The sequence below is a fragment of the Acomys russatus genome, chromosome 22 (genome assembly GCF_903995435.1).
Source record: "Acomys russatus chromosome 22, mAcoRus1.1, whole genome shotgun sequence".
Classification (NCBI taxonomy): Eukaryota; Metazoa; Chordata; class Mammalia; order Rodentia; family Muridae; genus Acomys; species Acomys russatus.
Window position 1 is genome coordinate 27,241,140 of NC_067158.1, and position 27,915 is coordinate 27,269,054.

Below are 27,915 nucleotides of genomic sequence, written 5' to 3' on the forward strand. Positions count from 1 at the left end.
TCTAGGCCCTGGGATACAAGGGAGCGGAGGTGGGATGGGAGCAGGGCAGGCCTTCCTCAGGGAAAGGGTGGGAAGCTGGGGGTTAGGAGAGACTTCCATGGAAGTTTCCAAGAGCCTCTAGGTCCAGAGAACTCAGACGGTAATATCAGGAGCATCTATCTGGTCCAGGGGACACTGTGCTTCCTTTACTGGAACCTGGGATTCAGGACCAAGGCTGAGATCCAGACCCCGGGTTAGGCCCAGCCTGGGACTCAGCATTGGACTCAGAGAGGAGACTGCCGGCCCTGCTGAGGACCACAGTAGCCCTTTGTTCTGATCTCATGAAGGTTGGGATCCCCACCTTCTACAGGCATTGGCATGGCACTGGAGGCAGGCAGCCTCACATCACCACCTCAGGGGTGATGCTGAAGAGAAGATCATCATTGCCCCGCCGCACTTCCAGCAGAAGTGGGGACTCATTCAAAACAGCCTCCTGCAGCTCACTGGAATCCACCAGGGGACGTCCATTGACCTTGACGATGATGTCGCCATCTTCGATGCCTCCTCTGCCAACCAAGAGAAAGGACCCTCAGCACGCACATGCTTTCAGGGCTCAGCCTGGGCTCACTGAGCTCAGCAGCAACAGCAGCAGTTTAACAAAATAGTCTTGTGGAAGAACACCAATAGAAAGCCAGTGGCTTATGGTAGCCAGTGATGCTCAAGGTGAGGAGGCCCACCTCCCCAGAGCAGCCTACATGCCAATGGGGCCCCTCCAGTTTCCAGAACCACTGATGCGGCCTACCCATCAAGGCAAGGATGAGGTAGAGGCCAGGTACCAGGGCATAGTCACATGAGACACACAGCCTCAACTCGTGGTGTCCCAATACTTAACATGGCTTTGTTTGTTTGGGTTTTGCTGTTTTAAAACAGGGTCTCATATGGCCTAGGCTGGATCCCTATCTAGCTCAGGCTGGCCCTGAACTCCTAGGACTTTTGATTCTAGCTCCCAAATACTGAGGATACAGGCTTGTGCCACCATACCAGGTCTGTACCTAACGTTTCTGTAGTTCTGATGTCTTAACAAAGCCTTTATCTCATTTCACCGTGACAAAATCTCTGGGACAGGGAGTCAGAAAAAACAAAACAAACAAACAAACAAACAAAACATGTCCTTTCTACAGATAATAAAACTAAGGCCCCAGTTCTTTCTGGAGAGAGAGAGAGAGAGAGAGAGAGAGACAGACAGACAGACAGACAGACAGACAGACAGACAGACAGACAGACTTGGAGTCCTTGTCTTAGCCCAGACAGGGACTCTTCAGCTTCTGCTTCTCAAAGGAAAGATCCCTCTGCGCCAAGGACAGGCGTGGCCAATGCTTTCAGGGGCTGTTCATCCCTCCCATGGCTCAGTGGAGAGGCCAGACTCCACAGCTCCTTGCCAGGAGGCTTGCGGGGGTCACATAAGGTCAGTGAGGAGGCCCAGCCCAGGCCCCAGCACACACCTCCCCCCATGTCTGGCTGTCAGCAGCTCTGCCTCCGCTAGTGGAACATACCTCTGAGAAGGTGAGTTAGGAACGACCTCTTGCACGTAGATTCCACTGCTGACTGCTGGAAAGTCTGGGTTGGCGGCCTTCAGTTCCTCCACCAAACTGGAAAGGCAGTTTTGTGTCAGCCTCTCTGCCTCCGGCCCAGCTCCCCCGGGCATGTGGCTGTCCCTTTCTGCCACCACCCAAGCTAAACAAATGGCTTCCTGTGGGCTCTTAGAATACCCTGAGCCCCGTGAGATGGGTCTGCTTAGTGGCCACAATGGGCTACAAGTGTGGAGAGAGGGCGGCTATACGGAAGGACAGGTTATAAAGGGTGTCAGAGGGAGGATGGGGGGGGGTGGACAGAGGACCTGGGTGGAGAAATCGAGAATGGTTCGGCCATGGGATGGACAGAGAAGACTGAACAGACAGTAGGCGGATGGATAGTTGGGGAAGCACGGGACTTAAAGATGAGTTGGTATGTTGGTCTTAGCTGCAATTGTTTCGATTTTGTTCCCTAGATTGACAGCTACTGACGCAGGAAAAGTGAGTTAGGGGTGGTTGGTGACTATGCCCAGAGCGTCACAATGTAGTAACTTCTTTCACACCCCTGGGCTGGACTTCCCCTGCCTCTCTCTTCCTCCACCCCATTTCTTTATCACTCCCATCCTATCTTTCCAGGCAGCACCCCTCCCCCCCATGTCCTGGTCTGAACCTCTACCAGGGCCAGAGCCAAGAGGTGAGTGGAAACTTAGCCATCTCCATGGAGCTCACAGTTAAGATGGCAGGAAGGGCGGGGAAAGATGCCTGACAGGTCATTCCAACACTGTGGGGCGCCACAGAGCTAAAGGGAAGGAATCAGGGTGTGTGAACGAGGGGAGGCTCTCTTACAGGAGTGGCCTGTGGAGACGGAGACACCAGGACCTCCAAACACAACCATGTTTGGAAACAAGATCTTTGCTACTCTGGTTGGTCAGGGGTCAGGGGTCTTGAGATGCAGTCATAGCCAGTGACTGGCAGTTTGGGGCTTAGACACAAGGTGGAGGAGGCCGTGTGAGATGGCCAGAGATGAGGGATATGACAGCCTGCTGAGGAGTGCCCACAGGCAGGAGGAGTCAGGAGACACAGGAAGGATACACCCTGGAGCCTCAGAGAGCGAGACCTATGGGTACCTGATTTCAGTCTCTGGCCTCCATAACTCTGAAGTGATAAATTTTGGTTGTCTTAAGCCACCCAGTTTTAATTACTTATTGTGAGAGCAAACTCCAGAGGCTTCGCGGAGGAGGGGCTTCTGAATAGAGTTGTGAAGGAGCAAAAGGAATCCATCAGGGTCTGATCCCTCTAGCACCTGCCAGCAGCTGGGCATAGCGGTCAGCATGTGGAAGGGTTTTGTGGGAGGACAGAGGGGTGTCTGTCACCCATGGCATTCACCTTGGCGTGATGGTTCGCATCCGGATGCCAATAAAGCGCTTCTTCCAGTCTGGAAATGGAACACAGCAGGCTCAGTTAGGTTACATGGTCACTGCACTTAAGAAGGGAATCCACAGAACACTCACTAAGGCCTGGAACCAGCAGCCATTTTGCTTATGAGCAGGGGCCTGGAGCTGCCCCATCTTTCTGATTGCTCTTTGGAACTAAGACATGTCTGGCTCTAGTCTGCCCCTGGCAGGTGGCTTCAGTCCTCCCGACCCTTCATCTGACCCCTCACCTTTGCCCCCAGCTGAGCCCCTCCCTCACCCCAGCTCCTCCAGCTTCCCCACTGCCTTGCTGGGTCTGAACTCACGCCTCTCTCTGCCCTCTCTGTAAATGCAACATCACATGGCAGTGTCCAGAGAGTGCTGGTCACAATGAGGAGCATGCGGCTCTCAAGGGCCTCCCCGAACTCTTCCCCTCTCCCACTCTGCCCATCTCCACCCTTGGCTGCTCAGTGGGGGAAGCCATAGGGATAGGTTCTGAAGCCAAAGCAAGGCTTGACACATTTCAGTTTTTCATTTCACCAAAATTCCCTGAACATGGTGGAGTTACACCAGAAACCAACGGTATGAAGAGTCTATGAAGCCCAAATGCCCAGGAAGTGAGTGATAAGAAGCCACCTTCAGAGACAAAAGCAAAAGGAAAAATGAGAAAATAGTGCCAACTACATAAATGAAAATATTCCTAACCAAAACTCTGAGGGCACAGGGGCTGTTCTGAAGAGACAGAACACGGCTAAGCACCCATTTCAGGAAAACCAAAAACCAAAACTCTCGTAGGCGAGAGGGCTCAGCAGGTAAAGTGCTTGAGGTACAAGCCTGACTTGAGCCGACTTGAGCTTGATCCCCAGAACCCACATAAAGGTGGAAAGGGACAACTACCCTGCAAAGTTGTCCTGTAAGCCTCTCCAGAAATAATTTAAAAATTTAAAGGATTGGTTTTGGTTTGGTTTGGTTTTTGTTTTTTCAAGACAGAGTTTCTCTGTGTAGTCTTGGCTGTCCTGGACTCGCTTTGTAGACCAGGCTGGCTTCGAACTCACAGTGATCCACCTGCCTCTGCCTCCCAAGGGCTGGGATTAAAGGCATGCGCCACCACTGCCCGGCTAAAGGATTGTTTTTTATTTTATTACACAAGTATTTTGTATGTATGTGCATCCCATGTATGCAATGCTCATGGGGAACAAAAGAGAGCATCAGATCCCCTACAGTTGGGGTTAGAGCGGCCACGTGGGAGCTGGAGTTAGAGCGGCCACGTGGGAGCTGGAGTTAGAGCGGCCACGTGGGAGCTGGAGTTAGAGCGGCCACGTGGGAGCTGGAGTTAGAGCGGCCACGTGGGAGCTGGAGTTAGAGCGGCCACGTGGGAGCTGGAGTTAGAGCAGCCACGTGGGAGCTGGGAACTGGGCTCAGGTCCTCTGCAAGATCAGTAACTGCTCTTAACTGCTGTGCCATCTCCCCAGGCCCCATAATAGTTTTTTTGTTTTTTGTTTTGTTTTTTGTTTTAATTTAAGAAGAAAGTCTCGGGCTGAAGAGATGGCTCAGCGGTTAAGAGCACTCATTGCCTGCTCTTCCAGAGGTCCTGAGTTCAATTCCCAGCAACCACATGGTGGCTCACAACCATCTATAATGTAGTCTGATGCCCTGTTCTGGCCTGCGGGTATATATGCAGGCAGAGCTCTGTATACATAATAATAAATAAATTTTAAAAAAAGAAAGGAAATTGAAGAAGAAGAAGAAGAAGAAAGAAGAAAAAGAAGAAGAAGAAGAAGAAGAAGAAGAAGAAGAAGAAGAAGAAGAAGAAGAAGGAGAAAGTCTCAAACCAGTGGACTCAGAGTCCTCTTAAAAAACAAGGGCAAGGTGGCCACAGGAAACTCAGAGGAAGCAGAAGAAAGATGAGAAAATGAATCCATAAGCTGTAAAACAGCCCAGCAGAGAAATAACCAAAAGCCTTTCCTCTGAAATCAATAAAGTGGACAAACCATTAGCCAGTGTGATCATGAGGAAAAGACAGATAGTTACCAATGCCAAGAGTTAGGAGGTGTCGCTGCAGACCTGCAGACCTCACAAGGCTGCCAGGACAGCCAGCCCCTGCGTGTGTCCATGCATTCCACCACTTGGAGTCTAGAAAGCCCTAAACACTTACGTCCGTTCAAGAAGAAATGAGTGACACCCGAAGCTCTCCATCTAGTAAAGAAGTCGACGAGTGGTTAAAAACCTTCCTAGACCCAGATGATGTCACTGATGAAACTGGCAAACAGTTCAAGAAAGAAACAGCCCAGGTCTACAGATGATGCCTCCAGGGGACTGAAAATGACCCTGGTGTCTCCTGACCAAACCCAGAAATTAAACCAAAACCTTTTAAAGCTGCAGCAAATCAAAATCCAACGCATGAAATGTATAGTACCTCAGGACTGAGAGAGTTAGTCCAGGAATACATGGGATGGTTTAACATTAAACAGTCAGCCTGACCTAGCATGGATCTGTCATCCCAGCTACTCCAGAGGCTGAGCCAGGAGAGTGGCAAATTCAAGGTCTGCCTGAGGTACAGAGTGAGTTCAAGGCCAACCTCGGCAATGTACTGAAACCCTGATTCAAAACAAAACGTTAGGAGAGGGCTGGGAATATGGCTCAGTGGTAGAGCACCGTGCTAATCTTAGTTATATTATAGACTAAAAAGGAAAAAAACCACACTATGAAGCTGGGCGTAGTGGTGCACGCCTTTAATCCCAGCACTTGGGAGGCAGAGGCAGGCAGATTGCTGTGAGTTCATGGCCAGCCTGGTTTACAAAGTGAGTCCAGGTCAGCCAAGCCTACACAAAAAAAAAACTCTATCTTGAAAAAAACCACACTCACAACCAACCCCCCATACACACATACACTGTGAACTAAAGAGACATACAGAAAGCATTGGGCAAAAATCTTGCATTGTGTACTTACGAGAAGCCAAAAGGGAAGGTTTTCAACTTAAAAAAACAAAAACTTTGGCCAGCAGTATGCCCAATGGCAAAGGTCTGAATGCCTCTTCCTGTAAGGACTGGACAAGGAAGCCCATTCTCAAACCCTTTATTCAATATTAGGGACAGGGATGGGCCATTCAGATAGAAAATAAAAGGACTATCTCTATTCACAGACCACTCAAGTCATCTACATAGAAAATCCAGAGGGGAGAAAAAATGGGAAAAAATGAGTTATCAAATATTCAACATACCAAAGTCAGGTTTGCTTGTAGATTCTGGTAGCAGGCCATCAGAAACTGTCCTGTATACTGTATACTCAATATAAACGTATGCCAAGCAAAGCCAGATGTTGTGAAACCATATCTGAGCGTGCCACACTGTTGAAACACCAACTCCCACTGACAAATTCTTTGACAGACACACTGCACCCCCAATCGAAATGCCATCAGACTTTTGATTTTCTTCCATGGAAATAAGTAAAATCTGATTCTCAACTGTATCTGGAACAAAGGAGCTTGGAGAGCAGAGATGACAAGGACAGCAGAGTGGGAAGGCTCAGACCACTTTACCTCAGGACTTTCCAGGAGATCCGCAGGTGCTAAGCCATGAGCACTGGGACAGGGACAAACAGGTGTTAGGAGAACTGAGTTACTTAATTGCCGTGGCAAAGCTGGGAAAGCACGGAGGTGGATAAAGGAACATCCTTTGAGCAAATGCTAGTAGAATAATTCCTCGTCCAAAGCAAATGACTGAGGGGCGGCAGCAGTGCCCGGAAGAATTGGGCAGGTCATAGAAGACTCTAGATTCTACTTGAGTCACAGACAACTTAAGCTGTAGTTCTGAGGCTTGCAGGAGGCTCTGTGGCGTAGCTGGAGTAGCACCATAGTGAGCTCGGACTCTGGTGGCTGGTGATGCTGAGGGATGGATGTAGTAGTGACAGGGCCAATGCAGATGTACCCAGGAGGAGGGGCCTAGAGACTTGCAGGTGGATGGCAGAAGGGCATAGGACTCAGGGAGGGTGAGAGGGTGCCCTTAATGGAGCGCTCTTCAGGTGGGGTGCAGGTACAGTGCCCCTGATATCCGTGCCCTGTCCCATAAGCACTTGCACATTCAGCTCATGCAAGGAGCGGCTGGGAGGTGAGGTGGGGACTCCAAAGTAGCACCTAAATCCAGGAACCTGGATCAGGACAGGATGAAGCCTGAGCCTTAAGCTTGGGTGTCCAAGATAGCCCCCCTCCTTTGACACCTCCACACGGCCTGTAGCCTGAGGCCAATGCTTAAACAGTACAAGGCTTAAGATTCTCCAAGGTGTGGGGAGCAGGGCCTCAACCCTTTCCTGTGAGAGGTGCCTTCCTGGCAAAGGTGCGGCCCGGAGCTACCTTTGAGTTCAGGGACATCCTTAGATGGGGGACCACCTGGCTGTCCCCTATCCCCAACCCCAGAGGTTGGATAGTTAGACACACTGTTGTGGTGCGGTACAGAACAGAGGCATGGGGGGGGGAGGTGTCTGTTGACTCTCTAAGACTAGAGCAATTGTAACTGTCAACCCTTCCACCTGTCCCTATCTCTGCGAGAACATTGCCTCTGTAAGGCATGTGCAGCCCAGCTGGAAAGAGGCTAGCAAGAGTGGGAATATTCACTTTGCCCCCAAGAACCCTCACTTTAGTGAGAAGTAGGGAATCAGCAACAAATTCACAAGCTAGGGGAGGGGGAGGTCACCTAAAGGGCTGCGACAGCTGGGACCTGACAATGCGCTGGTCCTGGAGAGCGGTGGCTACAGTAAGTGCCACTGAGCCATGCTGGCCACCTTCACACACACCTCCAAACAATGTCAAGGGCAAAACCCTAGCCAGGGCCTCGCCCATTTGAAGGCTTATTCTGAGGCAGGTCGGAAGGGTGCCTGCTCCCAAGGGTAAGCAGAGAACACTGGTGACATTATTCCCCTATAGGCTCCTTGGTGCAAGAAGGTTTTAGTATTTCTAGGTTGGTTCCTTCTTTAAATGGGGTAAGCTTTTGGGAGCCCCTGAATGGCATGACAGGTCCTTCTGCCTCTGAGCCTTGAGCAGAAGTCAGGGGAAGGAGGTTGTGGGGGTTGGGGGAGGTTATAAAAGTCAAGCAAACCCTTCTTTGACAGCCAGTATGGCTGTTATGTACACTCCACAGTCCTCAGGGGGAGCTCCGCTCCAGCTGCAAGAACCTCTGCAGTCACAGCTGCCGCTGGAGCCAGGAGGGGGCATCTCACTCCAGTCAGGCCAGCTCCAGACAGTTCTGGGACGCCTCACTCCAGCCTTGAGAAGCCTTGGTGACCTCCAGACAACCCTGTCCACAGATGCAGATGCTGTAGCCCTGGCAGCGGCAATCTTCAACAAGTTTCGTGGTAGGGGTAGGAGATGGGGTCGGGAGGGGTGTAGGGGGGATGGTTGGGCAGGACAGACCTCCCCTGGGATGGTAGGAGCTGTCAATCACAAACTGCTTGTGACTGGCAGAAAAGTGGCTATGCTCATAAGATGCTTATGATTGGTGGACAGGAAGCTGTGCTGTGATTGGTAGAATCTCACCCTTTGCTCCTTCTAGCTATATAAGGACACATCACTCCAGCCCCTCTAAAGGCTGGTCCTGACTGGTCTTTTGCCTGCTTCTGATTTTTATCACAAGTAGAATGGGCTGAACTGGTTCCACAGAAAGCAGACAGAAAACTCAAAGTTCCCCAGCCTGGTTGGCAGCAGGAAGGAGGCAGCTGAGAGTTCCAGAGAGTCACTGAAGAGCTATAGACCCTGACACCCAAAGCTCAGAGCCGTAGCTCCAAGAGGCAGCTAAGAGTTCCAGAGAGCCACCAAGAGATACACTGGAAACTCTGAAGAGATCGACAGAGGGTAGACTGAAAGAAGATGGCCAAGAAACAATACCACAGACCGAAAGACCACGAAGAGCCGAGAGACAGGGCGGAGACAAGCAGTCTCTAGAAGTGGAGAGCGGTGGGAAAAGTGGCGAAGCAGAGAGTCCCCAACACCCAGCACACACAGTCATTCTGGGACCTTTGGAAGCTCAGTCTGTGAACCCCTGGATTTCAGGACTATCAACACTAAAGGAGCTGCCCTTTGTTTGTGTGTGACTTCTCTTAGGTCAGGGCAAAGGAACCTCAGCCAGCGCTGTGACAGCTCCTCAGCTGACCCCTTCCCCCTTTCAGAACATCAGTCCCTCCCTGGCTTCCATACTACCTCTTGCTTTTTGGCTAAACCCCAGTGCCTCAAGCTTCGAACAAAGCCTGGCTCAACCATGAGAAAGTGGCTATCCCCTTATGTATCCTTACCTCCTCTCAGCCACCGACCCGGCCCCACAACACCCAGTGATGCCTACTCCCCAGGACACCTAGCCCATGTAGAGCCCCTGTCCTCTCAATACCCTGTCTTCTCAACACCTCCTCCCCCGCACTGGCCTCCTGGGATGCTGGGCTATCTATCCTGTACTGCCCACTGCTAGGATAGGCACGCCCCCATTTCCTGAGCTCCTCCACTTCCCATCTCTCCTGTCAGGCTCATCATTCTGGTGTCACATCATCCCAGGTCCTCTGGGTTTCTCTCCCAACTTGAGGGAAGGCCCAGAGGGCTGTGTGCACAACGTAGGAAAGGGCAGGGCAGTCCCACCAGTCAAACACTTTCTCTGACTGCCCAGACTTGGGAAAGAGCTGAGGCTAGGTCAGACCTCTGGGTCCAAGGCTAGCCTATCGTTCCCTGTCAATGTTCCTAGAGCTGTCCCCTGAGGGATGTAGAGAGGCACAGCCAAACTGCTGCTCTGCTCAGGGCCCAGCCCAAGATTCTGGTCCAGACTCTACCTCTGGAGTGGGTCCACTGTACCCCCTAGGTCCACTCACCTCCTCCTCTGGGACTCCCCCAGGCTTGGGAGTTCTCCAAAGGGAATTTGTGACCCTAGGAGACAGGGGTGTGCCTTGCCCACAGACCATCTCTCCTGTCACCCAGAAGTTCCTGGGTCACAGCCAAAGGGACAGCATCCCTGAACAGTACCTCTCCAGTCACCCAAGAATCTGAAAACTATCAGAGGGCCCTGTACCAACATCTGGGTGAGAAAGGAGATGACTCAATGCCCCCTTGTTTTAATAAAAGGAATATGTTAAAGAACTTAGATTATCTGGGTTCAGATCATCTGAGGTTTTTATTTTAAAATGAAAAGGCATAAATAAGCACAAATTTCAGAAAGACTTTAAGTCAACAGATTCCCCTTCTCTAAGCCTCATCAGCCCCTCAGATGGCAGGTACTGTCCTTGGGTGACAGCAGAGCACTAGGGATGGGAGGAGGGTGTAGAGGAGGGTGTGGGGGAGGGGGAGAGTGACATCTCCCTAGAACCCAGGCTGGGTGACTAGGACACTGTGACTAGGACAGTTGCTCTACAACAGAAGAGCAGATCTGGCCCCAGGGAGTTCTTGTCTGAAAGTAGAAGAGGGAATGAGGGGATAGGAAGCCACTGGCCTTTTCCAGCATAGCAGTCACCCACAGGCCAGTCTGTGTGGGTGGAGCTCCGATCCCATAAACAGGATAAACTGGAAAGCCTTGGTCGCTAGCGAAAGGGCCATGGCTACCAATGGTCTCGAACCGTGGTCTAATTCTGAGCTTCCTACCAGTCAAGAGAAAGGGTGGTTAATTCCCACTGTTCACCAGAAGGTGCCTCGGATCCCTGGGAGGGACAGGCTCTGCCTGCTCCTGTCATCTTCACATAGGGCCATTTGGAACAGAACGAGGCTCCTCTATTGCAGCTCTTCATGGGATCAGTCTTGGCTGTACTGGGGTCCGTGTGTGTGGCTGGCAGGGTCGCAAAGGAGGGGCCAAGCAGGAGGAAGGCCCCCTGCTCTCAGTGCAGTGCTGGTGAGAGGGCTAGGAGGAGACAGGGAAGCAGTGTGAGGGTTTGGGCAGCAGGGTGGGGTCAGACCTGGTCATCAGCCAGGAGGTGGGTATGGGAGACACATGGCAATTGGAAGGTCATTGGGCTGAAAATAGGAAAGTTGGGTCCCCCAGGAACCTGAGACCAGAAGTGGGGCCCTTTTCTGGATAATGGTCACGATAACCAACACAAAGGATTAGCATGCTCTCACCTGGAGAGCTACGTTGTCCTTGGCAAGCCTTCTCCCTAGAGGGATGCAGATGGCCACCCAGGAGAGCAAGGGAAACTGGAAATCCCTGTTTAGACTGGGATGAGGGGATGGGGCTGACAGGAGGTGACTCCCAAGGATTGGGCTCTTGAGCTTTGCCTCTTTGAAACAAAGGATCCCCTACTAGGCTGACTGCATGACTCAGGCTGAAAAGCGGTGGGTAGATGGATGAGTGGGTTTGTGAATGGATAGGATGAAGGAGGGCAGGCGGGTGAATAAATGGATGAATCCATGGGTGGGTGGATGAGTGAGGGAGCGGATGAGTGACTGGGTGTGTGTACAAGTAGACGCGTAGATAGATGGAAGGCTGAGAGGAGGAATGGGGAGATGAATGGATGGGTGTACGTGTGAGCAGATTGGTGGAGGAGTGGAGCAGTCAGTGGGCGTGTGGGTAGATGGAAGATGGATAAATGGGTGTAAGGATGACAGGTGAACGAGTGAATGTCAGGGAATATGGACTGATGGGTGAATGGATAGACGGAGAAATAAAAAATGAGTGAGTGGGTGGATGTATAAATGGATGGATGGATGGATAGGTGGAAAGATTAATGAGGAGGTGAATGAATGTATAGATGAGTGGTAGACTAGTAGGGGGATGGATGGATGGATAAATAAATTGATGAGTGATCAGATGCGTGGGTAGTTGAGTGGACAAATGGGTAAATGGATGAATGGATAGAACAATAAATAGAAGGGATGGGTGGACTGGAATACAGATGAATTTGTTGGGGAATGGATAAATAGATGAATGCATGGATAAAGGGTTGAGTGTGTACGTAGATGAATGATGGATGGATGGATGCATGGACGGACGGACAGACAGGTGGGTGGAAGGAAGGAAACACAATTTTCTGTCAACTCAGAGGAGTCCTGGGAGTCCAAGCTTGGATAGTGGAACCTGGGAAGAGGCTGTCTGGAGGAGCAGGGTGTGAATGGGTAGAGGAGCTTGAGAGGCATGGAGGAAGGCCCTACGAGAAGCTGGAGAAGTGATGCCCTGGGGCCTCCTTGTTTGGGGAGGGTGAAGGAGCTAGTCTAGGGGTAAACATGGGGTATGTAGCCCCTGCAGATGGGTCCTGGCTAACTTGATGGGGCTGGGCCCCGTCCTGGGGAGCCCTGCCTTACCTGCCCCTCTGGCAAGCTCTTTACCTTTCACATGCTTGTTTTGGAACTCGGAGAGGAAGCGCGTGATGCGATCTGAGGGGATGGCAAAGGAGATACCAGCTGCAACTTTGAGTGTGTTGATGCCGATGACCTCACCATCCTGGGGAGAGTGAGCAGAGTGCGGGGGTTACTCGGGGGGGGGGGTGCAAGTAAACTACAGACTGCTGCTGGGCTGGCTGTGAGAGCACACTTTCCAGAGGCAGAGATGGCTGCCAGAATCTGACTGAGATGCCCAGGCAGCCCCCAGCTATCCTGTAAAGACAGCTCTCTGGGTTACATTGGGCTCAGTGACACTACCCCGACCCTCTGTACCTCACCTCCAAATCCTCCTAATCTGTTACCCCTAGAAAGAGCTTCTAAGGAAGTTATTAGGTTGCCATCTTAGCTCCAGCCTCTCTGCCCTAGGAGGCAGTGCCCCCTGCACATGAACACCATCTATTTTCATCAGAGACCTGGACCCCTTCTATCCCTTCCTTATGAAAGCAGAGACCAGTGGGTGGGGCCAGAACAACAGCCCATAATCTGCTTTGAGCTCACATCCCATCCTGTCCGACTTCATGGGGCCAGTGTCACCAGAGCAGGAACTGCTCCAGTCAATAGGATCCACTCCTCGGTAGGACCCTTCCCAAAAGACTGACCATGAGAGGGGTATGGGATGCTTGCGCTAGACAACCCAGCCAGGGCACTGCTGGCTTGTTGGGGAAAGTTTTGGGGGCCTAGAACAGAAACATAAGACTCTAGCCCAGGCCCTATCACATGAGCCTCTCTCCACCGGCAACCTTGCTTGGAGAATCATGAGTGTGGAGGAGGCAGCTGCCTGCACACCTCACCTGAGTGCCAGCTGGACACAGCCCCAGCCCATAGGCTGGCTCTATTGCTGTCGTCTCTCACCCTAGTGGTGCCCCCATGTGTTGTGTCTTGTCAGTGGCATTCCCTTCCCCTGCCTATTCCTTCATCTCCCCATCTCCTCATCTGTCTTAGTGGGGAGGCTTGTGTCCCTTCAGAGCCTCCTCGGGTACTCGTGTAGCATGCAAGCCCATCAAGTGTAGACACTACACACTGTGTGGATAAGTTCCCTTGGGGGCAATTCTCACTGCATCCTCAGAGCCTGGGATCCCAGCTAAGTCTCCTCCCCTATTCTGGGAAAAATCTCAGCCTGGATGAAGTTGACCTGACTCTAGAATACAGAGTGAAGGCAACAGAGTTCATGGGCACGATCTCTCCTCTCACCTTAAATTATAACTGAGGACAGCAAGACCCAGGGCAGTAACAGCCAGATCTGGGTCCCCATTGCCTGGTGCCACTGGAGAGCACATGTTCCCAGCCAGGGAACTGTTGTCATTTATCCCTGAGGATTCTAGGCAGCATGGTCCTGGGGCTCAGATCTTCCTAGGCCTCCAACCCAGCCACACTACCGACCTCCAGACATGCAGTTCCTAGGCCTGCATTGTCTCTACCTCCAGCCTGTGCCTCTGTGTGAGCAAAGCCTCAGAAAACCAGACACTGCACTTTAGGGGACACTTACCAGGTTCACCAGGGGTCCTCCAGAGTTCCCATACTGCAAAGGAGGAAACACCATGTTAGCTGTGCCATGTACCCCTGGAGAGTCCCCAAGTTCTTTCCCCACTACAAGCTCCAGCCAGTGATAAGATGAGTCACCAGAATTGACTCCCTCTGCCTTGGTGCTCAGACACCGGCGGGCAGCCACCCCACTGACCCTCCATGTGCTTCTGTGTCTACACAGCTTGCCAGTTGCTAGGCACCTGCAGGACAGGCAGTGTCTGAGGTTCGGTCGTCTCTACAGACACTAATGGCTCAGCTACACGTCACGGCAGGCACCCGGGCACATACCAAGGCACCCAGGCTTGGAGCTATGTGAATGTAGTGGTGCCATCCAGCATAACCTTAATGCTAGTAAAGTGACAAGCTGTGTGGGGCAGGCTGAGACCTTCCAGGGGGTATGGCTGGGACACCCATCTCTGCAGCTGTCCAAGGAGGGCCATCTCAGGAAGGCAGTCTCTGGGTGAGTGCTCTACATGAGATTTCAAAAGTCCTTCCTAGCTAGAAGTGTGCTGTATGATGGGGCATGGGAAGAGCTGGTCAGGGGCCACTGAGGTAGGTCTTGCCCATGGGACTCACATTGATGATGGCATCTGTCTGGATATAGTCCATGTCTGAGTCTCGGAGGCCCAGCTCCTTGCCATCCCGCTGGGCAGTGCTGACAATGCCCGTTGTCACAGTGTTCTGCAGGGCAAAGGGGCTGCCGATGGCCACCACGAACTCGCCAGGCCGCAGGTCTGCTGAGTGACCCAGGAGCAACACAGGGAGCTTTTTCTGGAAGGAGAAGGGGGATGTGTGTGAGAGAGGATAGAGGCTCAGACCACAGAGAGGGATCCTGTCAGGCTGGTTTCTGGAGTGGAAGGAGGCTATTCACAGCCGGGAGACCGACCAGGCTGGGCACGTCTCCACTGGGAACTGAGGCCAGGCCGGCAGCTGGCTGAGGCTGGGGCTGGAGCCCACAGAACCAAGGCTTGTCTTAGGAGGCCAGGAATGTCTGTCATGAGGAGGTACAGAGCATCCGGGCTGGGCCTGGCCTCTGACATCCTTGAACTTGGAGGTTTGTTTATTCTCCGAGATACAGTCTCTCTATGTATCCCCGGCTAACCTAGAACTCACTAGGTAAACAAGGTTGGCCTCAGACTCACAAAGATCCACCTAGCCCTGTGCTACTTCCCAGCTCAGCCTGAGATTTAGTGGTGACAGTTTGCTCTGCAAGCCAACTGAAAACTACAAATGCCACCAGGCTTGGACTCAACAGAGGTGCCCCCTGTGGAGGAATATGTAGCTCCTAGAGTCCTGTTAAGAACCTGGGAATCCTAGTTTGGAATTCTTGATCTCTCTCTCTCTCTTTTAAAAAATAATTTATTTATTTTTATTTCATGTACATTTGTGGTTTGCCTGCATGTATATCTGTGTGACGGTGTCAGATCTTGAAGTTACAGACAGTCATGAACTGCCATGTGGGTGCTGGGAACTGAACCTGGATCCTTCTGAAAGAGAAGTCAGTGCTCTTAACCGCTGAGCCATCTCTCCAGCCCCCCTTGATCTCTTAATATAGGCACACAGGGAAATTGAGGCCATCTCTGTCACGCTAGGTGCTTGAACACTGTGTTTCACACAGAGATACAGGAACCCCGCACCCCCCCATGGCTATCCCAGAGCCACGCAGTGGTACCACTGAATGCAATAAAAACTGGTTTGAGGAAGGCTGGCATCTAGGCCTAGCAGGCTGGTCCTGCCACTGGTAGCCAGGACCGTAGGCGTGTGATCTAACATCGCCAAGTGTAGTTTCCCCTCAGATTACAAGTGATGAGAATTATAATCTTCCCAAGGCCTCCTTTGTCTCTGTAAGATTCTAGGCAATGATGGGCCGGGCGTGGTGGTGCACGCCTTTAATCCCAGCACTCGGGAGGCAGAGGCAGGAGGATCACTGTGAGTTCAGGGCAGCCTGGTCTACAAAGAGAGTCCAGGACAGCCAAGACTACACACAGAGAAATCCTGTCTTGAAAAACCAATAAATAAATAAATAAATAAATAAATAAAAATAAAAATAAATAAATAAAGCAACAAAAGTCCTTCCTCCCAAGGGACTCCCAAGGACTGTGCCACAAACAAGAAGATGGCCTGGGATCCTAGAAGCTGCTGGGGACCATCGAGGGTTCTGTGGCTCTGGCACAGGTCTGCCTGGGTGGCCACAGTAAGTGTGGGCACAGAGGTGGAAGATGGGTGTGGAGAACTGACTTCCCAGGTCTGTCATCCCACAGGGACAAGGAACCCCAGATGTGGGTCCAGATAGAACAATAAAGAGGTTGGGAGGTGTGAGATGCTGCCCCCTCCCTCCTGTGTCCCGCTTGCTCCTGGTGTTGGCACCTTGGGTAAGGGCGGTTCAGGGCCAGTGGCCCTGGGCCTCAGGTCCCTGACATCCCCTGGGAAGGCTGAGCTAGTTCAGCTGTGCAGTCTGGGGAGGCATTGCTGGGAGAGACAGAGGTGTGCCGTCTCGATCACCTTGGGGTGGATTACGATAGTGGCGATGTCCGACTTCTTGTCAATGTCCTGGATGGTGGCCTCATAGGCATCCCCGCTCTGCAGCTGCACCTTCAGCTGCTGCCGGCCTGAGGCGGTGTTGGAACTGGAGACCACGTGGGCGTTGGTGATAATCAAACCAGCTTCTGACATGATGAAGCCTGAACCACTGGACAGTGGCACATTTCGGCCAAACAGAGGGTGTCTGCACAGGAAGCATAGGGACATTCAGGGCAAGGCCTTGGCCTAGGGAAATCAGGATGGTGGAGGGAGCAGAGCCATGTGGGGGGAGAGGGGGAAAGAACACAGGCTTTAGGGAGACCATTCCTTCCACTTCCTGGGTTTGAGCTGAGGTTGACACTTGTGGGTGTTGCCTTGGCAACAGAGAAGCTGGGCCCAGTTCATGGCCATAAAGATATGACTGTCATCTCTGATCTGCAGTTTGCTGCAGAGAGAGATAGTACCTGTTGACATGTCAGCGCACACCAGCCCACAGTGGCGCCAATGCCTGACAGCAGGGCCCTGGAGACAGTCAGGATTCTAACTGCCAGTCCAACCCCACCTGTGACCTAGTTGCCCTTAGGCAGGCTCCTTAAGCCCTCTCTGAGACTCAATCTTCCCGTCTGGGAAAGGGGCCGTCTGCTTAAGGATGAGAGGGGAAAGAAGGTTGGTGCAGCTTGGGACCTTCCTCAGAGTGACACAGAAAAGGACACAGGACCTGAGGACACTAAGCAGATGAAGGAGCACACAGTTTGTGGCACAGTTTATGAGCATGTGTCAGTCTTTTCAAAATGTCACCTCAGCCTGGCGAGACCAGGGAAAGCAGCAAGCATCCTAACTGGTCCCTGGAGCCAGTTCATTCAAAGTTTATGAGAGACTTGTGGATTAGTGTCCCCAAAACAGATACCATCAAGTCCTGGCCTCAGCTCCGTGGGTGTGACCTCATTTGGAAGTGGGTCTCTGCAGGCATGACAGGGTTGTGACATTCTGATGGAGTGAGGGGCCCTATGCCTGTGCATCAGTGGCTTGAGAAATCAGGAAGCCGGAAGAGGAACAAGGGGAACCGTAGGAGACAGGTGGGAAGTATGCCCTCCAACCAGAGGACATCTGGAACCACTAGAAGTTAAGAGGGAGCCCAGGGCGGTGGGGGGTGGGGGATGCCACGCTGACACCTGACCTTGGACTTCAACCTCCAGAGGTGGTAAGCAACGCACCCCATTGTTTAAGCCTCCTGTCTGTGGGCTCCGACTGAGGCCCCGAGATGTGGAACTACTTGCTGGGGTCGGGGCAGGAGGAGGCAGAGCGAAGCAGGGTTCCTACCACGTCAGGCTGCTTAGCTTCCTGTGCGATAACTACAGTGTCTATGGCTAGTATTCATTTACCAGCCATGTCTCTATGAGAAGCCCCACAGGACTGCCTCTCAAGGCTGCAGACAGGACCCCACAGGCCAAGGGTTGTAGCTGGGAAGCTCTGCTGTCTGCTCGACCTGGGCCTTACCCACCCATGAGGTTTTAGGTCTGATGTCACTGCTGCCAAGCTGCCTTTGCCTGTGATTAGTCAGCTCAGGGCTAGTGCCCCAGGCTCTCTAGGGACACAGTCCCTCCTCAACTCCCTTTGGCTGAGACAGTTTCTTAGTGCTTCCATTGGGTGTTTCTTCAATGACGTGTCTCGGGTTTTACCCCAGGGCCATAGGCAAGGGCAGGGAAAATCACATAGTGCGGGAGGATGCTTTGTCCAGGATCAGACAGCCTGGAGTCAGACCCCGGGCTCCAGGTGGGATAGTGTGTGTGTGCTGTGTGTGTCTGTGTGGTGTGTGTGTGTGTATGTGTGTGTGTGTTGTACATGTATGGTGTTTGTGTATGGTAGAGGTGTGTGTGTGTATGTATGATGTTTGTGTGGTGTATATGTGATATGGGAGTGTGTGTGTGTGTGTGTGTGTGTCTGTGTGTGTGTGTGTGTTCAGTTAAAGCCTCTGTTCCCACCTCCTGACAGGGAGACTTCAGAAGCATCTCCTGGCCTACATGGGAGAGTACCACAGGCAAGTTAACAGGAAAGGCCTGGGGATGCATAGGTCTATACACTGTCAATCACAGCAGGGACCCAGCTGGCAGAAGCGTCCCACAGTCCCACAGAGGCCGAGTCTCCAGGCACCTGGCTCTTTCAACAGCAGGGGGCCCAGATGGCTTAAGAAAACAGACTCAGAGCCTACATGGTTTAGAGCTCAGGCTAGACCCTGGATGAGTGCAGCCCATTCTCCTCCCTTCACATACCCCGCCGCCGTCTTGCCACTGTGAGACTCCTGCTCCTGTTAGTGGGCAAGGGGTTAAGTGTTCTGACCCTCAGCTGGCCATAGATCACAGAGGGAGGGATGGTGACTGACATCAGCAACCAGGCAACTCCACCCCAGAGTCAGACTAATAAGCCGGTCACCAGCTCCCCTGATCCCTATCAGGTGGGCTCCTGTCTGGCTCCACCATGCCAGGCTGGCTCTCTCCACTCAGCTGCAGGGTGAGAAGGGTGGAGATTGTTGTGTCGGGAGTCCCGAGGCACCTGCCACAACCGGTCTCTCTCTGGGGGGTCTAAATTGAGACCTCAGCACCGGATGTGAGTGATGAGGCCTCAGCTGGTGTGTCTAGAAGGCAGGGCCTCCTCTTCCAGCACAGACATCTCTGGGATAGAATACTGGGTGTGGGAGGAAGGAAGGAGGCGCCACCCCTGTCTGTAAAAAGAGATCCTTCCAGGAGGCTAGATCACACAACATACAGTGGACTTCCTCTCCCATGGACAAACCTGCTTCTCTATTCACCCACCTTCACCCAGTCTTCCCTCGCCTCCACGTCCAGCCCCAAGTTTTCACGTCTTCCCTCGTGCCTGATCCAGACACATTTGTCCTATTGAACTGTCACCTTGGTGGGACTGTCCCTTGGCTCTCTCTAACTCCTAGACTCCTAGGCTTTAGGCTAACCTTCAGCCCCCAGATACCCTAAGTTTTAACAGCTTCTATGCATCCCATCCCACCGCTTGCTATGCCTCCAGCTGCTGGGAGTCAGGTCTCCTTTGGGTGTCAGCAGGCAACAAGGCAACTAGGAATGACTAGGAAGCTGCAGAACAACTTGGGCAGGGGTGGGGGGTGGGGTGGGGCGGGTACGCACCTCAGGAAGAGCTCTATATGCACCACGGCTGGTGCGATCTTCTCCACCACATCGGCAATGAAGTTGAACTTGTACCGCGGGCTGGTCAGCTGGTGGAGACCTGCGCTGGCGGCAAGAACCAAGGGTGTCAGTGAGACCTGCGGGCTTCAGCAGCCTCTAAGCTCAGGGTGGAAGAGGCCTGCTGGCGACCCCTGCCTGGACTCGGAACCCATGTCAGTATGCTCTGTACCCCATTCCCCAAACACTGGGGGTGGTGGCTTATCCTGAAGAATGGTTGGTTAACTGGGGCTTCTGGAAATTCAGCCTCTGTGGTTTTTTCTACTGGACTCTTCAGGGCTGGGCAGGAGTTTTAGAGAGGTTTAGATCTTTACTCCCAGAAGCACAGTACTGATGCTGCGGGCCAGCGCCCCTGCACCCTTGCCTGCTCCCATGTAACAGCAGGATGTTGGAGAGGGGACCATCTGCCTCTCTCTGCCTAAGGACCAGTGTACTGATAGATAAGGGCACAATGAAAGCCCCTGAGGCCTCCTCTCCTGAGCCACCCCCATCTGGCCTCTGTGAGGCCCTTCCTCATTGGCGGGGCTATAGATTCCTGAGTGGACAGAGCACCCTGCCTTTGTCTGACTTGGCCATAGCCCAGGCCTACTTGCCAGGCAGCACATAAACGTCCCCCAGACTTTCATCACTGGCTCAGATTTCTGCCGCCATCAGCAACAGGCCTGTGGCTTGCCAGGACCACAGGCCTGAGGCATGTGGGTGACAGGAGCCTGTGCTGAGACCTCCAGGTCCTGATCTCTGACACCATGCTGCTTGGCAGTACTTATGGGAGGTTCCTGGGTTCTAAAAGGAGCACAGGACTGGGAGCCAAACACAACTGGCCTCAGCTGGACCTGCTATCTTCTAGCTGTGTGGCCTATAACAAGTCACTTGGGCCCTGACTTTCCCATCTGACAAATGGGGCTGAAGGTGACCCCTCTTGGGGCCTGGGTGAACGGATGTAAATGTAGACAGTGACATTCCCTGTCCCAGAAAGCCACCACTTCCTGGGATATGTCCCAGGAAAACATGTCCACAGCAGCAGTCTCAAGAGGGGTGCAGAACACAGCCTGGCCTTTGAAACAATTATGAGGTAGTGCTGTCACTGACTCTCAGGGTGGCAGCCTGTGGGGAATGGAGCTGCAACAGTAAAGGTGAGGAAGTCAAGGCTTATGAAACAATTCTTATCCAGGTTTCCAGTGCACTCCCCCCATCCTCCGCCCGTCTTACTTGCCCACGGCCTTTGTGAACCCAGCCCTGGTGTCCACTGGCAGTGAGGGGTAGCAAGTGACCAGCGAGGGATAGAGAAGTGTGAACAGGGCTGGGACAGATGGAAGCTGGAGGTGAGATGAGGTGTTCAGAGGGCTCCTGTACAGGCAAAGCCACGTGCTGCCCCTGATTGATAGGAGGTGACCAGAGAGCTCATCTAAGTGGATTGAGACCTGGGACCAGTGTGTCTGTAACCAAGGAGGAGCAAACACTTCCCTTCTCACAGACAGGATGGAGAACAGATTACCCTGTCTGCTTTACTGCCAAGTCTATACCAGGGCTCAACTAGGAGCCACAGAACCCTCCCCAGGCTCTGCCCACATGGCCTGCCAGGGCCACTATGGATAATGGTAGAATTGAGGTAAGAGTCAAGTCCTGAAACATGAGTCCCTGTGTCCCCAGGCTACTTGGGCTCTGACCTGGTGGCTCAAGCTGGTCAACAGTCCCACCACAGTGTTCTTCCAAGCTCTTAGGCTACTTGTCTTTCAGACTAACCTTCAGGACCTTGTCAGATAGGGCTATGCATGGGCGTGGTGGTGGTGAGTGTCAAGGCCTGGATCAAGGTCCCTGGACAGCAACCCTGCTTTCAGCTGGTTCTCGGTGCTCAGGAACACAGAACAAACAGAGAGATACTATACGTGGTCCCCACTCCCCAGCACTAGCACCCCACACAGAGACACATCTGGCTCACCCCGCAGACCAGTCATTGCTGCTCTGTGGGGGTGATCCACAGTCAGCCCCATGAACTTCCTGGAAAGAGGGAAGCGAAGGATGCAGTCACCAGCCAGAACCTGCTCAGTCCGGCTATCAGCTTGGAACACCTACCCTCAAGCAGCAACCATGGCCCATTTTACAGCACAAAAAAACCCGAGGTTGCGTATGAATGCCATCCTAGAACGGCAAGCCTAGGCCTTCTCCAGGTCACGGAACCCTGCAGCTTGGCAGGCATGGCCCTTTAATCCAGCCCGCGCTCTCAGATGAGTCACCATGAGTCACATAGAGGGCCCCAAGCCCCCACCACAGCCTTCCCACATAAACCAGCCTGGCTGGGCCAGGAAACAGCTCTGTTTATTTGGGGTTTCTTAACAGCCCCACCCCCCATGACAGGCCAGGGGCCAAGTTTTGAAGGCCTAGTCTCAGCACACTTAGCTGTTGGCGCTACTTTTTTGTTTTGTATTGTGTTTTGTTGTTTTTCAAAAATAAACAGAATCCAAAGGCCCGGAAGTTTTGTTCCGCATCCTGACACAGAGCACAGCCATCTGGGCCAGGTGTCTGGGTTCTTCTAGAAGAAAAGCAGGCTGTAAGAAATAACCCTTACACGGAGGGAAGGTGGCCTCAGGGCTCCGTCTCCAGCAGTCCTACTTAAGTGAGAGTGGATGACCCTCAAGCAGGATGCTGTGCTAGCTCTGGATGGTCACAACTGCCATGGTAGAGATAAGGATGCAAAGGCATGGAATAGGAAAATGAATAACCAAGACACACCACAGGGCCACCTTGCACCATTACAGAGGCTGTGTGCTGCACAATTCCATTATCATTATTAACAGTACAGTGCATAAGACATGCAAGTGTTAGACCAGCCAGCACACTTGACATAAAAGGCCGCCTGGTTCTGATCCCCATGTCTCACTCAGTGGTATCCCCCAGCTCTCCCCTTTCTTAACAGAAAGGCCCTACAAGTCTCCTGAGTCCACTGTGCCTCTCTTTCCTTATAGGGAGACAACATGGCATCTCCTCCTGGGTCATCAGACAGTTGAGATTATGAATGTGTAGGCTTGGTATGGTGCGAAGCCTCATGGGAGACAGCAAGTAAATCTAGACACAGTACGTTTCCTGCGCAGATGCGACTGGGAGACTGAAGGCGGCACTGAGCGCCCCACACTCACCAGTTTTTACTGCCCCTTCCCTCTCAGTCACAGGTGGAAGGGCATTTCCATAAGCGGAGGTGGGAATCTCTGTGAGGTGAGAACGGCCTCACAACACAGCAGTGAGCAGGCAGCATCTCCTCCAGGAGTTGGCTCAGCCAACAGAGCCTGGAATTTCACAGCCAGAGGCGCCAGGCTGGCCCCAAGCCAAAGGCAGGTCAAGGCTGGGCTCTTCTAGACGCTAACCAGCTGTTATACTCTCCCAAAGAGCAGCCCAGAGCTAGGACGTGCCTAGGTTTAGGGGTCTGGCTGTGTGCCTTGGGCAGGCCACTCTGATCGCTCTAAGCCTTTTTCTCTAACCTATAAAACAGCCACTGTATGAGCCTTGGGAAGCTCAGTGAGGCCGACGCTGGGCCTGGTGCCCTATGGCCGGTGTGTGATGCTTCGTGCCTTGCACCTGGCCTGGTGCCCTGGGCTGTAGCTGTAAAGGAGACGTGGTATATGATATGGAGGCACCAGAATGGGCAGCTGCCCTCTGCTATCTACCATTCCTTGGGAAGATCCTGGGTCTGAGGGGCTGCAGACAGCAGCATGGCCTCCTGGGAACCAGACGGATCTTAAGCTGATGTTTGTGGCCAGGGGATGTGAGTCACTTAGGGACAGGCAAGCTTTTAGGAGAAGGAAAAACAGCGAACTGATCAGCCACCCAGGCAGGAAAGCTGAGGCACGGCTGAAGTGGTAGGAGCTGTGTGCTTCACTCTGTCTGCTCACTTCCAGGAGTAGCCTGGCTCAGGTACCCAAGCAAGGAGATACCCTAGAGCAGTGGTTTTCAACCTGTGCGTCACGACCCCCTTGGGGTCACATGTCAGAAATCCTGCATATCAGATATTTACATTACAATTTATAACACTAGCAAACTTACAGTTATGAAGTAGCAATGACAATATTTTTACGGTTGGGGGGGGCGGTCACCACAACATGAGGAACTGTATTAAAGGGTCACAGCTTTAGAAAGGTTAAGAACCACTGTCCTAGAGAGGCTTTCTGTGAGAGGACAAGTGTGACCTTACGGTTGGGGCCCTCTTGGCCTGGGCCTTGAGAAATGGAGGATCGGCACATTTGGCAAGGGGACTGTGTGTGCGAAGAAAAGTGATACTGGGTACAAGAGTCTGGGACTGGAGCTGGGACCCAGGAGGGGAGGCCTTTGAGTCCAGGGTCTGGATATTCAGGGCCTAGAGCCGCATCTGGAGGTGTACGAGGCCTTCAGGCCATGCTGGTACCATGGATACACAGGCAGAGCTTGCAGTGCACAGGCCTGTCGTGCATGTAGTGAGCACACACAGACTCTTGATGATGTGGGACACGGGGTCAGCAGGCTGACCGCCATGGTGAGTGTCTAAGTAACATTGTCCTCACATAACCCCATAGCCACCTCTGCATGCCCTGGAGACGGATGAAGAAAGGGACATGGCTTAGACAGAACTTCTGAACTCACAGGCCATGACACACAATCCTATCCACCATCAAATAAACATATCAAGCCGCTGGAACCCTGCCAGGCTCCACCCACAGTCATAACTGCTGTCAAGTCCTGCTGTCCCAGCAGATAGTGGATGCATCTTCTTGCCTGGTTAGTCTCAAATGCAGAATTCAGAGCCCCTTAGAAGCCGCTAAGAGTGAACACAAAAGCCAACCAAAGCTCTAAAATAAACAGGCTGGGAGAGACTGGCAGGGCCTCGTGCACTAAATGCTGCCTATTAAATCTGTGTGGAAACTGCGATCCCAGTTCTGAGCACCAGTAACAGGTGGGTGTCTACCACCACAGGGCCTGTGGGACGTGGACCCCAGGGAGCCAGCAGGCAACCACCTACAAGCAGACCCCGGAGTGCAGGTATTCCTAGCAAAGGGACTCTTCTCTTGAGAATGCCGTTCTAACATGCAGGTGGGACTTGACAGCTTCCTTCACTTTCAATGGAACCATCTAACAGGGACCAGGAGAGCTCCAGGGGACCCATGGGCCCAGACAGTTATATAACACCGCCTACTCTGTGCAACCAAGTGCTGCACCCACCCTTGCCATGAGGCCCAGAGGGAGCAAGAAACAAAGAGACCAGACAGGCCATTGGACAGGTGGTACAGACCTAGCCGCAAGGCACAGTGGTAGGGAGGGCAGTGCAAGGCACTGAGACATCTGAGGCCAGAAAGAAGAACCCTACTAAGTGAAGGAAGAGGGAGGGAACTGTGGGCAGCGGGTAGCATATGTGCAAAGGCCCTGAGGTAGGCCAGAGAGAAACCATAAGGTAGCCAGAGAACGAGAAGGTCGCAGATAATGGTAATGGAGGGGTGGGTGGGTGGAAGGTGGCAGAAACAGGGCCTGAGAGTCTGGGTAAGTGTAGGGGTTGGTTAGAGGGGGTCTTGTTAGTAACACGTAGGACAGGCTGACCAGGGCCACCTGGCTGCTAGGTTAAGTGATGCAGGAGGATAAGGGAAGTGGAAGGCAGCAAAAAACAGTGCTGGCTTGGTCTCCAATCTGTTCTGAGACCCACAGGAGCCTCCCTCTCAGACATCTCTTGCAAGTGGGGCTCACCAGCTCTCCCTGCCCCCCAGCACATACACGAATCCAGAGCATCTAGGCGTTGTGGTTTGTGGTCAGACTGATTAGCGAGCACCCTCACAGTGGACAGGAGGTGATGACAGCTGCACAGTGGCAGAAGCTGAGACCTCAGTGTCCTGGGGCAGTGCTGTCAGCTGAGCTGGGAGAAACAGAGACAGCCGGGCTGCTACCATCCCTGGGCAGTATTTAGCAGCAAGGAACTGGACCAGCCTCCATCTGCATGGAGTGAGCCTGGCACTCACACTAGCGTGTGAAGCTTCTGAGCATCAGGGAGATAGCGGCCTGTGCGGATGACGTCCCTGGAGTAGGCAGCAGGTCAAAGTGGGCAATGGACAGGTGTCAGGTCATTGGCCCTGGCTGGCTGTAACCATCCTACCAGGAATGAAGACTTGTAAAGACCACTCGTGCCACTCCACCTGGCTATCAGACTACTGAGACAACAGACCCTGAGGAACTGCAATTTCCCCAGGAATCTCATGCTGGGAGAAGGAGACAGAAAGCTGCAGCCAGTAGGAAGGATGCATCCGGCCAGCCTGCGGGAGAGACTGGAGCTGAGACAGTGATGGGTCAAGGATGGGCTAGAGCTGCTTGGCCATATATACTTCTGTCCCTCTATTTAAACCTAAATGTCGTGCCAGGACCCCTAGATGCACATGGGGAGCTGTCACTGGACTTCTTTGCTCCTTTTCCCCAATGTGGCCACACTGCTTTAATTGGTCCTTTGAGGATGGGTGGCGGAGCCTGGCTTGTTAACATCTCTGGTGATGTGCCCTTCCTCTCTGGCTTCAGGGCCAACAAATCCTTGGCACCTTGAGTTTTGGTAGTGGCCAGTGCTCTAGACCAGATCTTGACCTCTGCTCTGCCCAGGTCTCTCTACCCTCCCCCATCTTTTCCGGGGAGCCCCATTTACTGTCTCAACTCAACACCTCTCTTGGGGCCCTTATCCTACTGCAGCAGTAATGCCCTCAGGACAGGAATTAACACTGGAGCCCAGCATGCATTGTCCTGGAGCTAAATATTCCTTGCATGGGTCTCTCCCAGGCCTGTCATCAGGCCATTCACAGACCAGTACCCAGAAGACAATGAAGCAACACAACTAAAGACAGTGGGTCCAGGAAGCCCTAGGTCTTGCCAACACCCACAGACTCTCAGCCAGTTCTGTTGTTCTTAGTGACAGACACCTGCCTGCTTCATGCCATGCACTGTTACCAGTTAAGAGACAGCCAGACACAGAGAGGAATTTTTGTTCTTTTCTTTTTTTAAATAAATGTCTCAATCTATGAGGTCCAATATCCACCTCCATCCCTGCCCAAAGCCTGGTGCTGATAGTACCTGTCACATGAGAGAACAGGGAAGGGTATACCAAATACAACCAAGATAGCAGCAGAGTAGCCCAGGTGCCTGGCCACCATGAACCCCCTGCATCTCAGACAGCAAGGCCCAAGATGAACACACAGAATTAGCACCCAGCACACGTTGACAGAAGAAAAGAAAACCCAGAGAGCAGAAACTGAAGACAGGCTAGAAAAGACTGCCAGCCACTCGTTGCCTTCTAAACCACTGGTAGACTTCTAAAGAAATGCAAGCGTGGCTGGGTCAGAGCCTCACAGCCCCACCAGACACTACCAGGTTGCCAAAAGAGGTTTCAATTGTGCTGTGGCTTAGGAGACAATATTTACGTCTTGGTGCCCCAGTTTCTCCATCTAGAAAGCCAGGTGCTTGTCTGCACTGTTCCTACAAGGCTGCCCAGTGGTACTCAGAGAGCGGGCCTAAGTTTCCTTAGAGCAAGACTTTGGATTCCTGATGGAGCTTACCCGAGGGGCAGGCGCCCTTCTGCAGCTGGCGCACGGGCGTTCCAGAGATCTGCAGCGCACGGCGGCTGGCGGCCTGCAGCGCGCACACGTCGGCATAGGTGTGCCCGTCTGTACCACAGACGGCGTGGGTCCAACGGCAGCGGCATACCCCGCGCACGCACTCCAGACTGTCCCCACATGGCGAGTCTAAGGGACTGCCGCAGGGCTCGCCTTCGCTGGCGGCGCACACCAGGCAGCAGTTGCAGAGGTCCGGCACATAGCCCCCCGGGCAGCGAGGGCTCGGACAGCGTGACACGTCGCAGCGTGCAGGGCACGGCGCCGCCGGGGGCTCCCGAGCCAGCGCCAACACAGCCAGCGTGGCTAGCGCGGCCAGCGCGGCGGGGAACAACGCGCACCCCTGCATCGCGGTGAGAAGGCAGCCCGAGACCTGCGGGAACACCGAGGTCCGGGAGGCTCAGGCGCACTCTGGCAAGGAGCTCAAGAGCATAGTGTACCGACTGACCCGGGCCTTTCCTTTGCCGACTGTCCGCAGACGTTTAAAGGCGAGGGCCGCCGGCCCTGGCTGGAAGAGGCGGCCCTGCCCGCCGCCCGCCCCGCCCCAGCCCCACGGGACCCCGCCCCGGCCTGGTGGGGACCCACCCGTCGCCTCTTGCTCCCTGCCTGCCTGGTGTGGGGGTGCACTTTGAGTGATGGGTCTGCCGGCCCACGATGATGGCCTGGGGAAAGGGAGCTTCCTCAGAATACCCCAATCCCAGCCAGGGACCTGACCGCAACCCCAGAGACATAAAAAGTCCAGCTCTCCTCCATAGAGGTACTCCTCCTCTGCCC

The 27,915-nt window shown here is 53.2% G+C and overlaps 1 protein-coding gene across 2 annotated transcripts; it reads right to left on the reverse strand.

Annotated features, from left to right (window-relative positions):
- On the reverse strand, positions 1-27,643 carry Htra3 (HtrA serine peptidase 3). Of its 2 annotated transcripts, XM_051164844.1 has the most exons (9): positions 27,088-27,641; positions 19,490-19,589; positions 16,320-16,542; positions 14,394-14,588; positions 13,780-13,812; positions 12,240-12,354; positions 2,937-2,985; positions 1,533-1,628; positions 1-545 (listed from the first exon to the last, which is right to left on the reverse strand). In XM_051164844.1, the coding sequence occupies exons 1-9, from the start codon at positions 27,488-27,490 to the stop codon at positions 380-382; spliced, it is 1,380 nt and encodes a 459-aa protein (XP_051020801.1). In that variant the 5' UTR covers positions 27,491-27,641; the 3' UTR covers positions 1-379. The 2 variants fall into 2 exon arrangements, with proteins under 2 accessions (XP_051020801.1, XP_051020802.1); XM_051164845.1 differs by lacking the exons at positions 1-545; positions 1,533-1,628; positions 2,937-2,985 and adding an exon at positions 10,422-10,818 and having other exon boundaries at positions 27,088-27,643.
- Between the last annotated feature and the right edge of the window lie 272 nt (positions 27,644-27,915).